Source organism: Sciurus carolinensis, chromosome 6 (assembly GCF_902686445.1).
Source record: "Sciurus carolinensis chromosome 6, mSciCar1.2, whole genome shotgun sequence".
NCBI classification, from domain to species: domain Eukaryota; kingdom Metazoa; phylum Chordata; class Mammalia; order Rodentia; family Sciuridae; genus Sciurus; species Sciurus carolinensis.
In genome coordinates, this window is record NC_062218.1 from 81,201,152 (window position 1) to 81,215,841 (window position 14,690).

Below are 14,690 nucleotides of genomic sequence, written 5' to 3' on the forward strand. Positions count from 1 at the left end.
CAGAGCAGGGTGCCCCAGGATTCCTGGCTGTGTTGTTTTACTGTCACCCACACTGCCTTGCTCATTGCTCCTCACCAGGGCTTGTGCTTTATCTGCGTTGGTGCTCTGGTGAAGTACACAAAGCAGTGTCATCTCATTTTACAAGCATCATCCAGCTGCTTCTTTCTTTTCTCTCCATTTTCATCAGACAAAAGCTAAAGAAGAAAAACAAGAGAAGTGCGGTGAGGATGACGAAACAGTCCCAACTGGATACCGATTAAAACCAGTCACGGTAAAATTTCAGCTGCAGTGCTAAAAATTAAAACAGCTGTATACTCCTCCTGCTTTTGCATCTTATCCCGAAGTGTCCATACCCTTGACACCAAGGAAATGTATGCCCAAATTTAGCTCTGGGCTCTGAAATCCCTGGACCCTTTCTCCTCAGCTCCCTGCAGTTAAACACCCCTCAAGGATGGGTTTTCCTTCCTGGTTTCCTAAGCAGGGACCATGTGGTCAGTAAAAGTCCCATCAGTTCAATTATTTCAGCTGCTAACAATGTTTGACACAGATCCTTAACCTTAAAGCCTAAGGGGCAATTTGGGAATAATTTTTTCTCTGCTATATGAATAAAGCACCACAGATCTTCAAGTGGTAGATTTAAATTACAACTATTTAGCAGTATCCTTAGCATTAAGGTGGTTGTGTTGTTTTGGTCTGGGTTGAGGATGGTGGACTAACTCCTGTAATTACATTTGCAATTTATCTTTGGAAATCTTACGTATAAATACATGATGGAAGATCATTGTGATTGTTATATGTCTTTACATGTGAAAAATTTCTCATTTTAAGACATGTCATAAATTGCATAACCTCATATTCAAGAAACTAAATAATGTTTATCATAGGAATGGTATCTACCTCTGTACTCTAGGTTGGAGAATTGAAAATTTTTAAAAAATTTCCATTAATGTAGTTGTACTTCTCTTACCAAAAGCCTTTTAAGATGATTATTACTCTTCCATTACCCTAACAGATAGCAATTTTTTTCAGTAACTTTTAAGGAAAAGTAAATACACATCATATTTCATAATATTTGATATTTTGATTATTATAACTCAAGTCCTAACTGATACTATATAAAAAGTTAATAATCTAAAGCAAAAATTCACTCAAATATAAGAAAAAGTAAACTTGCCCTTATATCCTGGAATTCTCAAAAACAAACTTAATGGGACCTAAAAGCAAAATTTTCAATTTCATTTCCAGTGAAATTTTCATTTTCACTTATAGGATAAAGATGGAAAACCACTATTGCCAGAGTCTGAAGAAAAACCCAAGGTTGGAAAATAAGTCTTTTTTTTTAATGCTTAAAAAACAACAGACATTTAAGTATAAAATAAGGTAATTTTAGCAGGTGTATTTCACTGTGAAGTCTTACATGCCATCCTAGTGTAGAGGAGGGGAACTGCTGATGGTAACACTGACTGATATTTCTGACTCCTTTTCATATATTTTAATGATTATTTTCTGCATGAATTATTAGTAGACAATAAGTTTCTAGAAGAATTTCATTGAATATTAGGAGCTTAGGACAAAAGGGTTCTTAGATGAGTTTAAGTTGCACTTACTTTAGAATTTGATCTATTAGACACATCAAATTTCTCTATTCTATATTGCTTTAAGTTGGCAGCAACCAGCAGGTGTGTTTGTCCTGATAATCCTAATTAGCAACTTTTGTTAACCACTCACTTTGTGTTCAACACTGCATCAAATGCATTTTCGTGGGTTTTTGAGTCCTCACAGCATAAGGAGGTCAGTGTTACCATTTTCATTTGACAGTGAGGAGATAGAGAGAGAGAGAGGGTTACAAGCCAGAACATGGCAAGTCTAAGATGTGAGCTCAGGCTGTCCCTGCCTGGGGCCCATCTTCTGAATGGCGTGTCCTGCCGTCACAGGCTGCTATTACTCAGCATCTCCACATGCTCTAAACCAGTAATATCACAGCTGAAACAACCACGTTAGCCCAACTTTACTGCTAGAAATCCACATAGACATGGCAAAGGAGTATGTGCCCTGTTTCTCTCTGACTTAGGCAGAAAAGAAGTTACTAAGAAATAAGAATACAATAATCACATTTTAAAAATCTATCCAAGTCTTCATTGGGGAGAATGGGAAATTTTATTTGAACAAAATTCTTCTGAAATTGAAGTATCAGGAAAATTCTTGATTCAATAAACCATTAACACTTAGTAGTATTGAGCTATTCAGGGTTCCTTCTTTGTTATATGATGACTTTTTCCTCTTATAGTGATAAACAAATCACATGCCCTATATAAATTAGCTTTTCGTTTTAGATCCTAAAATGTAGTCTACTGTGTGTTAGCCAGCAGAAAAATATTGCTCTATGAAAATGTGTTTTACGAAATAGAATTAGTTGCTTCATATATACAATGTTCCTTATGTTACAGCCCCTGAGTGAATCAGAACTCATTGACGAACTTTCAGAAGATTTTGGCCGGTCTCAATCTAAAGAAAAACAATCAAAGCCAACTGAGAAAACAGAAGTATGTTTCTGAAAATATAAATCTCTGCTTTTGAGGGGTTTTATGTTTTGTTAATCTTAAAATATGTGAAATTAGAATGATTTTGGCACGATGGAGTGTATAAGCTCATTGTGCCATCTTTTTTACGTGCAATTTTCTTCTTATCTTTTCCTAGATGTGTTTTCTTTACCCAAGCTAACCCTGATATTCTTGCAATTTGAGACCCACAGTTATTCCTTCAGGGACGCACTCAAATACACACTTCGATCCATTGACCAAGAGTTCTGTTTCTGTTTCTGTAACTTACCTAATGTTATCACCTCTCCCCTTAGATGGCTTTTTTTCCATTTTGCTTGCTATCTATCCTGCCTGTCCATTAGAATTATTCTTTCTGCAACATATCTGTAGTCAAATCATATCCCTGCTCCCACTCAGGAGCCTATAAAAGAAAAGTTCCTACTGATGTACTGTCGCCCCAGCTTCTTTCCCCATTTCCCCTCATCACTTGACAGTAAGTACATCTGTCTCTGTGGATTTCCTCATTTAGTTCCTTCCATCTGGAATAGCCTTTCCTCCTAATTTTATATCAACTAAAGGTCTTACTCATTCTTCTAAGACTCTGCTAAAACATGGCCTTAATCTCCTGCTTTCCCCTCCCTTAACCACACCATTCTTCCAACCTGTATGAAGGGTGTAATGTGGCAGGGGATCTACCATTCTTTTTTCATCCCCGTTAAAGTATTTGTAACAAACAGGTTTTCAGCTGTATTGGTCCTTCTCCAACTCTTAACATTTAACCTGTAGTTTAAAACAGGAAGTTCCTAAAAAAAGAGATCATGCTCTATTGAAATAGATTATCTGATGAGTACTTTGCATAGAGGATAGACTTCCATAAATGCCTGGATTTGAAATTTAACTCCTATAATAAGATAGGATAATGATTCTCAATCTTTAGCAAACATTACCTGGAGGTTTATTAAAATACAGTTTATTAGCCTTTCCCTCCCAGAATTTCTTATTAGTACATTGGAGGCCCAAGAATCTGCATTTCTATCAAGTTGCTTGATAGTACTGAGGCTGTTAGTCCAGTGACCATTCTGAGGTTACTATTACTCCCTGTACTTGTATGTAACTATTTATAGTTTATAATGTGACCTTAGATTTATATAAATACATCATTTTATATAAGATTATATTGTATTATATAATATGCATATTTTGTTCTTAGATATTGTGTGATGACAAACAATACAAATAATAGCAATAATCACTCAAGCTTGTTGAGTTTGCTGTTTCCATGTACTGTGGGTAGCACTTCACCTGTGTTATCTCATTCAAGCCTCATATCAACCCTTGAGATGTAGGCACTGTCATTGTTCTCATTTCACAGATGTGAAAACTGAGTCTCAGAGAGGTTAAACAACCTACCTGAGGCAAGAGGTAAAGTGAAGTTGAAAATAACGATTGCTAAAGAGTTGTAACATGCCTTGATTACTTACCTCTCAAAAATCTTTAGGCATTCAAGAGAATCATGCTCACAACATATGATACCTCAATGTCCTATTGCTCCATCATTATTCAGTCTTATTAACCAGTTATTTCCAAAGTTTGTCAAAGGACCTGTTTCTTTCCCCAGAAAGCTAAGGCTCCCGCTCCCACCCCTGTGGCAGAGACCGTGTCTCGGACCTCCATGTGCAGTATACAATCGGCACCACCCAAGCCAGCTTCTGTGGTGAGTGATTTCTTGGCACTGACGAGTGTTCTGAGACAGTTTTGCTTTGCTTCCTGTCACTCTCTGCTGTGCATTACCATCATATCATGGTATTCTGGGAAAATAAAATGATATAGTTATGCTATTGATTATTCTTTGGGCTTCAAGAAGGTGCTGAAAATTCAGGCTAGATTTAAATTTTTAATTGTTGCAGTTTGTGTTTTTCTTTCATCTTCTGAAATTATTTCTACTTCCTTGGCTAGTATTTATAGTCTTGCTTTCTCACTGTTTTGTGTCTTTAAGCCTATTTGGAATTTGACAGATAGCCAGTACCACTTTTTTTACTGACCCAGGATGGAATAATTTTCAACAAAATCATTCTGACTTTTCCCCACTCTCTCAACCAGAGGAGAAGAGGTTGACTCAATTCCTTTTCATTTCCTTTTTCATTTCTTGTCTCCTCCTCCTGCTCCAGATTTTGCATGAAGTATGGTATTTAACTAATTGAGTCTGTTTCCTTTTGATTTCAGTGGGTTTTGTTTCCATTAGCTGATGATAGGATCTGATTCAGAGAATAGGGTCTCTTTTAGAGACTAAGTCAATCTATACTCTGAATAGCTAACTTGCATCACCAATGATGCCATTGTTCCAGATACTTGGCAATAACATCTCATTGATTTTTTCACAAGCACACTGTAAAGTCTATTCTGATCATCTTTATATAATAAATGAAAGAAATGGGGCTTTGGGTTGACCTTGAGAAACCCATCTAACATTTTAGAGCCTCAACTGAGATGAGATATGACCCTTGCTTTCAGCTGGGGTACAGTTTGATCATTCTTATATAGAAAAGGGCAGAGAAAACGTGGGTGAAAGAGCCCCTCTTCATGGGAGTTAGGAAAGACTTTCAGGTGAAGGGCAGGGTCACAAGGGAAGTGGGAGTAGCACCATTTTCCAGGGAGACCAGCCAGCAGGATAGATCTACAGAAGCATGTGAATCCCCTGGTCCGCTTAGAATTTGCACATCTAGTTGTTTGAGAAAAGGGGGGGGCGGGTCTTGAAGAAAGTGAACAAGTCTCTTGGGTGCTGTGTACTAGCCATGTCCTGTCAGGGAAGTGCTTGGTGTCAACTACAAATCCCCATGTCCAGGGTCTCCCTCCTGCCTTATAAATGGGACTTGATATCCACCCCCAGATTTGGTTTTTGAGATTTCAGGGTGCACTGCAGCAGCTTATACATTGTCAGACCACAGTGGTAAGGAATAGGAGAGGAGGAGCAAATCCAGGAAGAGTCCAGTGACCAGCCCTGGAAATAGAGATGGTGATTGGAATCAAAAAGACAATAACCACATTCCAGGGCAGAGGTCTTATGACAAAACCTGAGCCATCTAACTCATGCACCAAGTGTAACTGCCAGAAAAGGCATTACAGGACTCAGTTCCTTTTCAGCTTGACCCTGACTGTAGAGTGTTGAGCATTGAATTTTTAGTGAACAAAAAGGAGCAAAATCATCCCCTCCCCCCCGACCTCCTTTCCTGGGCCTCTACCCTATCAACTCGGGTCACAATTGCCAAGGTTACTGTGAGGTAGTTGGCATTTCTGGGATTGTGACACCCTTGGGAGCCAGAAAGACTAGCAGTGGAGTGTGATAAAAGTACAGAAGACTTAAGAAAGCATGAGGATTAGTGAGTAAAGGGGAGTCAACCAGCAGAAGGAGATGAATGTATGTCCAGGGTGATTCTTTGGTGTATAAAAAAAAAATTTATTAAGGAAACTCAGAGACCTGAGTTCTAGTTCTGAATTTGACATGAAATACTACAAAAATGGACTTTGTAGTCCTTAGACCTGTTTCTAGTTTCCTTTGTTCCTAAGACCGCTTTTTTCCTAGTTTTACTGTTTCAGTAATTTGTTAAACCAGATATTGGGAAAGGGTGCAGGTTTGGGAAGCCGTGATTTCCAAAGGTCCCAAAAGACTTAGTATGACAAACAGAAGTATATTGTGAGTAGGTGTCTCAGATCAGTATATTGTGAGTATATCAGTATATCCAGATATCCTGGATGAGACTTGGGTACCAGTGCAACTCTAAGGAATTAACTGTAATCCCAGTTTTCCCTCCCTGGGAATGAAAATCTGTGCAATATCCAGCCACTAGATGGTGGCAAATCACTTTCCACTTGGTCTCCCTTTCCTCATTGGTGACTTGTAGCTCACTTGGGCAGAAAAACAATTTTTCTTATTTGCAATGATGATGGCAAGATTTATAAAACAGAAGGACTTTTTTTTGGTAATACTCAAGTACTTTCTCAGTGTAAGGTGAGAGATATTTACAATAAGAATAAACTCTGAGACTGTTCAACTCAAGGGCTTCCTTCCATGCCTTGCTTGACCAAGATCATCAGTAGAAAACTCTTGATATTGCAACTCAGTACCCACATGATGGAAATGACAATTTAATGAATGGCACTTATTCCTATTATGTCCGAACTATTTGATTTTATAGTCTATTCATTAAAAATGAGTCCTGACCATAAAACATTCCATTGATTTTTGAGTCACCTAATGTACAGATCACAACCCATTATTTGGAAAAGCCAGAGCTTGTCTCTCTTTTAACTCAAACATAAGTTCCTCTTTTTTTCCCTTTTTATCTTTTATGATCTGTGTTCATCTGTTCATTTTGAATACCAGCATGACCAGAGCTTATGACACATGTGAGAGCACATTTTGTTTTTGATTACTGGACCACAGGTAGACAGTTCTCACTGTGCTTCTTGGGTTAGTCAGTCATAGGTAGAGTCACCTCAACAGTCCGAAGTTTTCTAAATACTGATTCTAATTCAATTGATAACTGAAATTATTAAAAAATAACATGTGCTTCTTATTTAGACCTGAAATAAGGACTTGCCTTATCTGAATTGTTTGATGAGAGTCTGTTTTAAAAGAAAATCACTATCTATCTACTTAACATTTCCACCTATGTCCTTTTAGAAAGGCGTGGTGCCAGATGATGCTGTAGAAGCCTTGGCTGGTAGCCTGGGAAAAAGGGAAGCAGATCCAGAAGATGGAAAACCTGTGGTAGATAAAGTCAAGGTAATAGCAGCTCAGATACTTCTAGAATGACTACCATTGACCACACCCCCAATAAGTTAGTCATTTGGTTTCTTTTAAAAAACATGTTATCTACAAAACATGTCCTACTGGCTTTCTCTATTGTTATACGTGTTCTGTCAAGTAAACTAAACCCAAGGATGCTCCAGTGTTTAACTTCCACTATGAATGGATAGCATGCACATGTCTAAGCTTTCTGAGTTGCACCTTTGCATTCCCAAAGCTGCATTCTCATTGCTGAGGACCTGTGTGAAGTGGCAGCTGCCTGCTGCTCCTTGCAACCTATGCTCAACCCAGCAGCCTGTGTGGTGGTGTTTGTACCTACTAAACTTGGATGCAGTGTTAGATATTGGGTTGCTAAAGGAACTCTCCATGTGTGGCCATATATATCCTGGAACCTAGTGACCGATTAGTTTCCCTCAAAGTTAGTCACTCTATCCCAGGTATCCATTTCATAGGAAGAAGATATATTAACAATGCAAATGGTATGATTTTTATTTAGGAGAAAGCCAAAGAAGAAGACCGTGAAAAACTTGGTGAAAAAGAAGAAACTATTCCTCCTGATTATAGGTTAGAGGAGGTCAAGGTAAACAGGCTGGAATATTTTATTTTATTCATACTGAATTTCTTATACATAGTGAAGGGATGTGGAATAGGCCTGGAATATTAGGTTCTTGTTTTCTAATGTTTCAAACACTAACTGTATTAGTACACAGATATCATGTTAGAAAACCAGAAATGAAGCTAAAATATTTCTAAGTGAAACTTCAGTCCTCCCTTAAGTAAAAAAAAATCTAATGGCACTGCTACCCAAAGTTATCCTTTGCATACATGATTTATTGCAATGCATAAATACAGAAAACCTTAGGCAGATAAGAAAATCAGGATGAAGAGCAGATACTTCCTATGAGGAAAAATTTGTAACTCTAGGTTATAAGTAAAAAAGCCGAGAACCTGTTTATTAAGGAAAGTGATAAATTGACTTATTTCTTTTATGTCAAAAGTACAGATTATACAGAATGGGCATCAGAGGGAAAGAACTCATTATGAATCTTCTAGATTAAGTGTGTTCACTTAAGCAGGCAGGTGCATAAACAAATGTCAGTCATCTTCATGACATACCACTACTTAAAAGAATATGCAACGAAACTGTTAACAAATAAGGAAATCAAATTCATAGTCCTCACTCATCCACATGCATTAATGCATTTATTCAGCAAATCGGGAGCTATACTGAGTTCTCCCTGATTGAAAGTTTATTCTGGACACCTTTATGTTGCTGGCTTTCTGCATTTCACAGTGCCAACTGAAACCATGGTGTTTCAATTAATTTGGGCTCTTTTGTATATTGCTTTGCAAATTCTTAAAGAGCATCTTCAGAGCTACAGGTCTGTCTCACAAATCCCTATTCAGTAGAAGCTGGCCAGGTGCAGTTAACTTGCTTTGTATAGTAGTCACTGGGTAACTTTCTGCCTTCACGGAAACTTAGTAGCAGCGTTTAAGTGATGAGCTTTCCCCGATCACTCTATTCAGTGGTGGTTTCATTCTCTTCTGAACTTAACTCACACATTATTAGTTTCCTTCTTTATAACATTTCCAGGTGTTGGCCTGATCTCTTGTTTAAATACTATGCCTTTATTCATCCACCATAATCACATCAGGTCTCTTCAGTGAGGGTCAGCTCCCTAAGGGCAGACCTCAAGTTTTCCCTTCCAGACATTTGATGATGGGGGTGATAGAAGATTGATTCAATTTGAGTGTGGAGCAGAAGGGTCCCCAGGGTAGCAGGTATCACTTGGAACATTTATTACCTTCACAGCTAAGGGATGGTAGATAATAAGCCCAGGTTCTACTTTGCCTCCTAATGGAAAAAGGGTCAGAAGGTGCAAGTGAGCTGCAGAGGAAATGGAAAAAGGGATAAAGGAGTTTGTGTTTTTCATAAGAGAAGCAGATTATATCTCTAAACCATGGCACCTCACATTTTAAATATAAAAACTAAGATAAAACCCATCTTGAACAGTTTTTCAGGAGAAATCTTTGTATAGAAACTTGTGCTTTATTTGTGCCTGTGTGTGCATGGATAAATGGGATTTACCATTAATTTATAGATCCTCTTTTACCAAAGAACCCCAAATGCTCCATCAGTTTTTTCTTATTATTCAAAAGTGGCACTTGGAGTCATTTAAAGCATTGTATAATCTGAGCCCCAAGTTTTATAAATCTCACCCCAATCTAAACTCCCTGAGGATTGGTTGGGATTTGTACTCTTTTTTAAAATGTATTCTCAGTGCTTAAGGCACATTATCAATGCTTGTTAGTTGTGTGCACGCTTTATGAAGTTAACCTGAATTTTCCAGGCAACCCCTGCAAAACCCACCCCCAGGTAGGCAAGAGACTTATTTGTTACTGTCCTGTAAATCCCTGTCACAACCCCATTCATTATATTACATTGAATGTTCATGTGTTTTTCTCCTGTGCTGGTCTCTGGGCCTCTGGGGCCATAAGCCATGTGTAATCTGGTGCGCAGACCCCATGCCTTGGAAATACCTAGTGCATGTGAGCTGACTGTTGGCATGAACTAATTAGAGTGTATTCTCTAGTGAGAGAATTTGTTTCCTGACATGCTGAATCTAATTTAATGTGTACAACAGCGGGTATAATATATTGATCCCTTGTAATGTATATAGATTTTGTATTTGGGATAAAGTGTGGAATGATTCAATGCCATGTTTTCCCCTGAATAGGATAAAGATGGAAAACCACTCCTGCCTAAAGAGCCTAAGGAACAGGTAAGCAAATCAGTTTTCTCTGAGTGCATCTGTCTGCTGTTGGGCCTGATTGGCAGTTTGGGAAGGGAAGAGCTTTCCTTTTAGTGAGGTGATCAGTGTGGAATAGTGACAGCCTTTTCAAAAGGAGGCAGGTGTCACTGGTGTTTGTTGATCCTCATTTCCTGGTTCTTGCAGCCCATGAGCGATGACTTCCTTCTCAATGCATTGTCTGAAGACTTCTCTGGTGCCTCGAACATTTCCTCTCTTGTAAGTTTGAAACTTCTAGTTTATTTCTGGCAGAAATAAATGGAAACTTGTAACTTAGAATCTGACTTGGGAGCTGAGGAAACAATCACAAAATTTATGGTCTTCAACCCACTATAACCATTAAAAATGTATTATACCCCAAAACATCATCAGAACAATGGATGATCAACAGTCTAACTAGTTAGACCAATGAGTATTTACTATGTCAAGTATCTTTATGATAGAGCATTTAAATTTGGGTTTCTCCAAAATCACTTTCCAGACCACTTTGTTATTTCTATAATTTATGATTTTCCAAATTGCCTCCTAAGGAAACTTAGCTCCATATGGAATGGATATTCTCTCAAAGGGAATGTTGCTGGACAAATTGGACAATGTTAGTAATGTCAAACAGGCTTCTCTACTGTAGGATTTTCATGACTTTTTATATGTGAACATATAAGTCTGTTAGAGTTCCCCAACTTAAGTAACTATGGCACCTGGTATATCTATTAAAAGCTAACTCAGTTATTAAACCACTGACTGTATTGTTAACAGTCAGTTAAAAAACAAATTAAGAAACTCCTGTGTGGATGATGACAAAGAAAATGTATCAGTTGGAAAGCAGAAGACAAAATAAGGATTCCTTGGCATTGCCTGAAGTTCTGCTCTGATGAAGCAGTAAGCCCTTTGAGGTTACTAGCTCCTCGCAGTGCCCCTATGAGAGTACCATGCCATATGTCACCCCATCCCATGACCTTCCTCTCATCGTGTGAGCAGAATGCATCACAAACAGATACCCCAGCCCTGACTTAGCAACTGTAAGATACAGGGAAGGTATCACAGGAGCAATATCCTGGGGATATGAAATCTCATCACAGTAATGCAGCACATAGGAGCCAGGTATGGGAAACAGGCCCTTACTTCCTTTCAGCATACTATCATTATTATTACCATAGTCAGGGGTATTCCCCTGTAAGGAATTCAAAGATTTCGAAATTGTAACATTGGATTTATATGACCTCGCCACCCTAAGAAGTTGTCTAAGCAAAGACATGAATTGAGATAAAAAATCAAATAAACAAACTAGAAAACTATTTGGGGAACAGTCCCTAGAACTTTGAGGGAAATGTATCATATACTAGCTCATAGTATTCCAATGTACAATACTACTATATTTATCATGTTCTTTGATAATAGTAAAACAGAACAGAAACAATTCTACTTTAAAATATTCCCCTAAGATGACTGAAATCAAGAAGTAAATTCAAAATAGACTATATTTAAAAAATCAAGAAGAGCCATGAGTGGTGACACATGCCTGTAATCCCAGTGGCTCGAGGGGATCATGAGTTCAAAGTCAGCCTCAGCAATTTAAAAAAGCCCTCAGCAACTTAGCAAGACCCTGTTTCAAAATAAAATATAAAAAGAGTTGGGGTTGTAGCTCAGTGGTTAAGTACCCCAGGGTTTAATCCCCAGTACCAAGAAAAAATAAAATAGAAAAAAATCAAGAAGACATTAGAGATTAAAGACTTTGAGAAGCAACCAAAGCTGTGTCCAGGAGATGTATTTATTGTCATAAATGTCTTTATCAATAACAGAGAAAAAAAAACTTAATAAACCAAGTGTTTGGTGAATTTTAAATTTAAGTTGCTAAAAGCTGTAGTAATGTAACCACCCAAAAGAAGACTTGGCAACCTAGGAGCAGAAGAAGCAAAGCACTCATGACAGCGGACAATGAGAGTAGTAGCCTGAGCGAGGGCTGGAAGCAGTTGTTTCTTCTGAAAAAACTAATATATTACAAAACACCAGCAAATGTAAAAGAGGAGAAATGATCATGAAAATAGAATAAAATTTTTAAATGAGAGCAAGGTAGCAATCAGCATTAGAAATCAACCCAATTATTGATAGTCCAAAGCCAATCACCAGTTGATTCTTATGGATGTCTAACATTCTATAATGCACTGGCAGGTATAAAAGAGGAAAGTCATCTTAATAAAGCACAGTCCATTGTAAAAGTAAGAAATCCGTAAAAAGTAAAAGTAGCAGCCATCAGTACAAGAACTACACAAAATTATCAGGAAACACCACGTATAACAGTTTTCTAAGGAAATAATAAAAATACAAAATAGAACAATTCATGAAATTTGAATGAAGGAAAACTGAAGAAGAGATTAGAGCTGTCCCCCAACTTACCTCCTGCCAGAGCTTTAGAGAGAATTCTTTTACATGTTTAACACTTAGGTAATTTCCAGGTGACAAATATGTCGTGAAAAAGATGGTGTTCTACATAGTTGCTTCTACAGGGATTATGGTCCAAATCTTAAAGCTTCACTGAATATAGCAATATCATGCAAAGGCACTTAAATCTGTCGGTATACAAAAAATTACCATAATAAACTATAACAAGTTTTTTAAGTATTCACTAGCCTTTATCATATGTTAAGCATTCACTGGATGTGGTGGGGCATGCCTGTAATTCAAGCACCCCATGAGGCTTAGGCAGAAGGATTGCAAATTCGAGGCCAGCCTCAACAATTTAGCAAGGATCTAAGAAACTTAGCAAGATCCCATCTTAAAATAAAATATAAAAAGGACTTTGAAACCAAGGGCACTTTACCATGGAGCCACACCCCAAGCCAATATATATATAAATGTTAAGCATTCATTCACTAGCAGGAAAATCATATAGAAACAATCAATTATGTTTATATAAAAGATATTTGGAATTTTACCTACATTCATGTTTTAAGTACAAACCTTGAAAGGATAGGTAATTCCTTTATGTGTTAAACAGTATCTATTTATTTCAAGAATCATATATTTAATATCAAACTGGTGACATTTCCCTTAAAAACAGAAACTATGAAAAATCGATTTTATAGTCATTTCTGTATAATTTGGAGGAATAATTAATGACAGATATAAAAATAACAGACATGAAAAGGAACACTTGTGTATATTTGTAGCTATAACTATTTGTATATAACACATTTATAGATGACATTATGTGTGCTGTGTATATAATTGGCAACAGATTAGAAATTAAAAGTGCTATAAGATGTCAGAATTATGTAAAGAAAAAGAATTGAACAGAAAAATAAAGATGCAGAAATGGAAAACTGTATGTCTTAGATAGTTTATCTAAATATTCTTGAAGAATGTGTATGATTCCTTCAAGTCATTTTATGTGATTAATTTGTTATTAAAATAGCAATAAGGTACTTTCTGTAACTCAAATTATTCTAAAATATATTTGGGAAGTAAATGCATAAAAATATGGAAAACAAAAATATGGGAAACTTTTTTCCAGCATTTTTAAGGAAGATTAGTAGAACTAAACACAAGGATATGTTGTGCAGTAATCATGTTTCTTATTTATGATTCAGAAAGTAAACATTGTTTAGGTCAGTGAATGAAAAGAAGTGGACATAAATGACAAACTTAGTATATTCTTTAAAATAAAGTGAGAAGAAATTATTTCAGAAAGTTTCTGGAATAATTTGTCATCTAAAATTCAGGAAAAATATTAAACTTCAGCTTTGCACCATATATTGCAATATTGAAGCAATAGTTTTGCATCATATTACATGTATTATAGCATCAGAAACACACTTGTTCATTGTTTTTGGCAACATAACTCCTAGCAACTTCTCAGAGGGCAATTGAGTAGAATAGAGCCAGCACTATAAGAACTCACTTCTAAAGCTTATTTAAATCAATTTATTATCAAAAATTTGAAAACCTTTCAACAACCTAAGTATATGAAGTACATAAACCACTGAACTCTTAAATCATTAGATTATTTAATAAATATTTAGAATAATAAATATGACTATGAAATAGAAAATAGTATAAAATAAGCTTTGGAGAAAGAAATAGAAAAAAATACTTTTAAGATTATGTGTTGTTCTGCATGTACTTGAATTAAGAGAAAGAACAGTTATAGAGCTATCTTAAAAGCTATATTTAAAGTGATGGCATTGTAGCCATAATTTTATGTGCAACATATTACTGATAGAATTTTTCTTTCCATAAAAGAAATTTGAAGATGCTAAACTTTCTGCCGCCATCTCAGAAGTGGTTTCCAAAACCCCTGCTTCAGCCACCCACTTGGTAGGACCCCCACCTGACACTTCGGTGAGCAACTTATTTTATTTGTTAGATAAATATTTGTTCTACAAACAACAACAAGAAAGAAAATAGGATACCTGCTTAGAGAAAATGAAAATGGACAAGATTATTAGATTAGGCACTTACCATTTTAGAAAATCTTAGACTGGTTATATTGGGAGATAGCAGAGAATATCTATGAAATGGTTAAATGAAATGATA

At 36.6% G+C, this 14,690-nt stretch overlaps 1 protein-coding gene across 8 annotated transcripts in view; it reads left to right on the forward strand.

Annotated features, from left to right (window-relative positions):
* The window catches only part of Cast (calpastatin), a 112,785-nt gene that overhangs the window by 84,807 nt on the left and 13,288 nt on the right, over positions 1-14,690 (forward strand). For 7 of the 8 annotated variants that reach the window (XM_047556370.1, XM_047556371.1, XM_047556366.1 and 4 more), the window contains 9 exons: positions 188-271; positions 1,270-1,317; positions 2,448-2,543; positions 4,159-4,254; positions 7,222-7,323; positions 7,844-7,927; positions 10,086-10,130; positions 10,305-10,376; positions 14,397-14,495. In XM_047556370.1, the coding sequence (XP_047412326.1) occupies positions 188-271; positions 1,270-1,317; positions 2,448-2,543; positions 4,159-4,254; positions 7,222-7,323; positions 7,844-7,927; positions 10,086-10,130; positions 10,305-10,376; positions 14,397-14,495 (726 nt within the window). The remainder of the gene's footprint in view (positions 1-187; positions 272-1,269; positions 1,318-2,447; positions 2,544-4,158; positions 4,255-7,221; positions 7,324-7,843; positions 7,928-10,085; positions 10,131-10,304; positions 10,377-14,396; positions 14,496-14,690) is intronic. The other variant, XM_047556369.1, reaches the window with a different exon arrangement.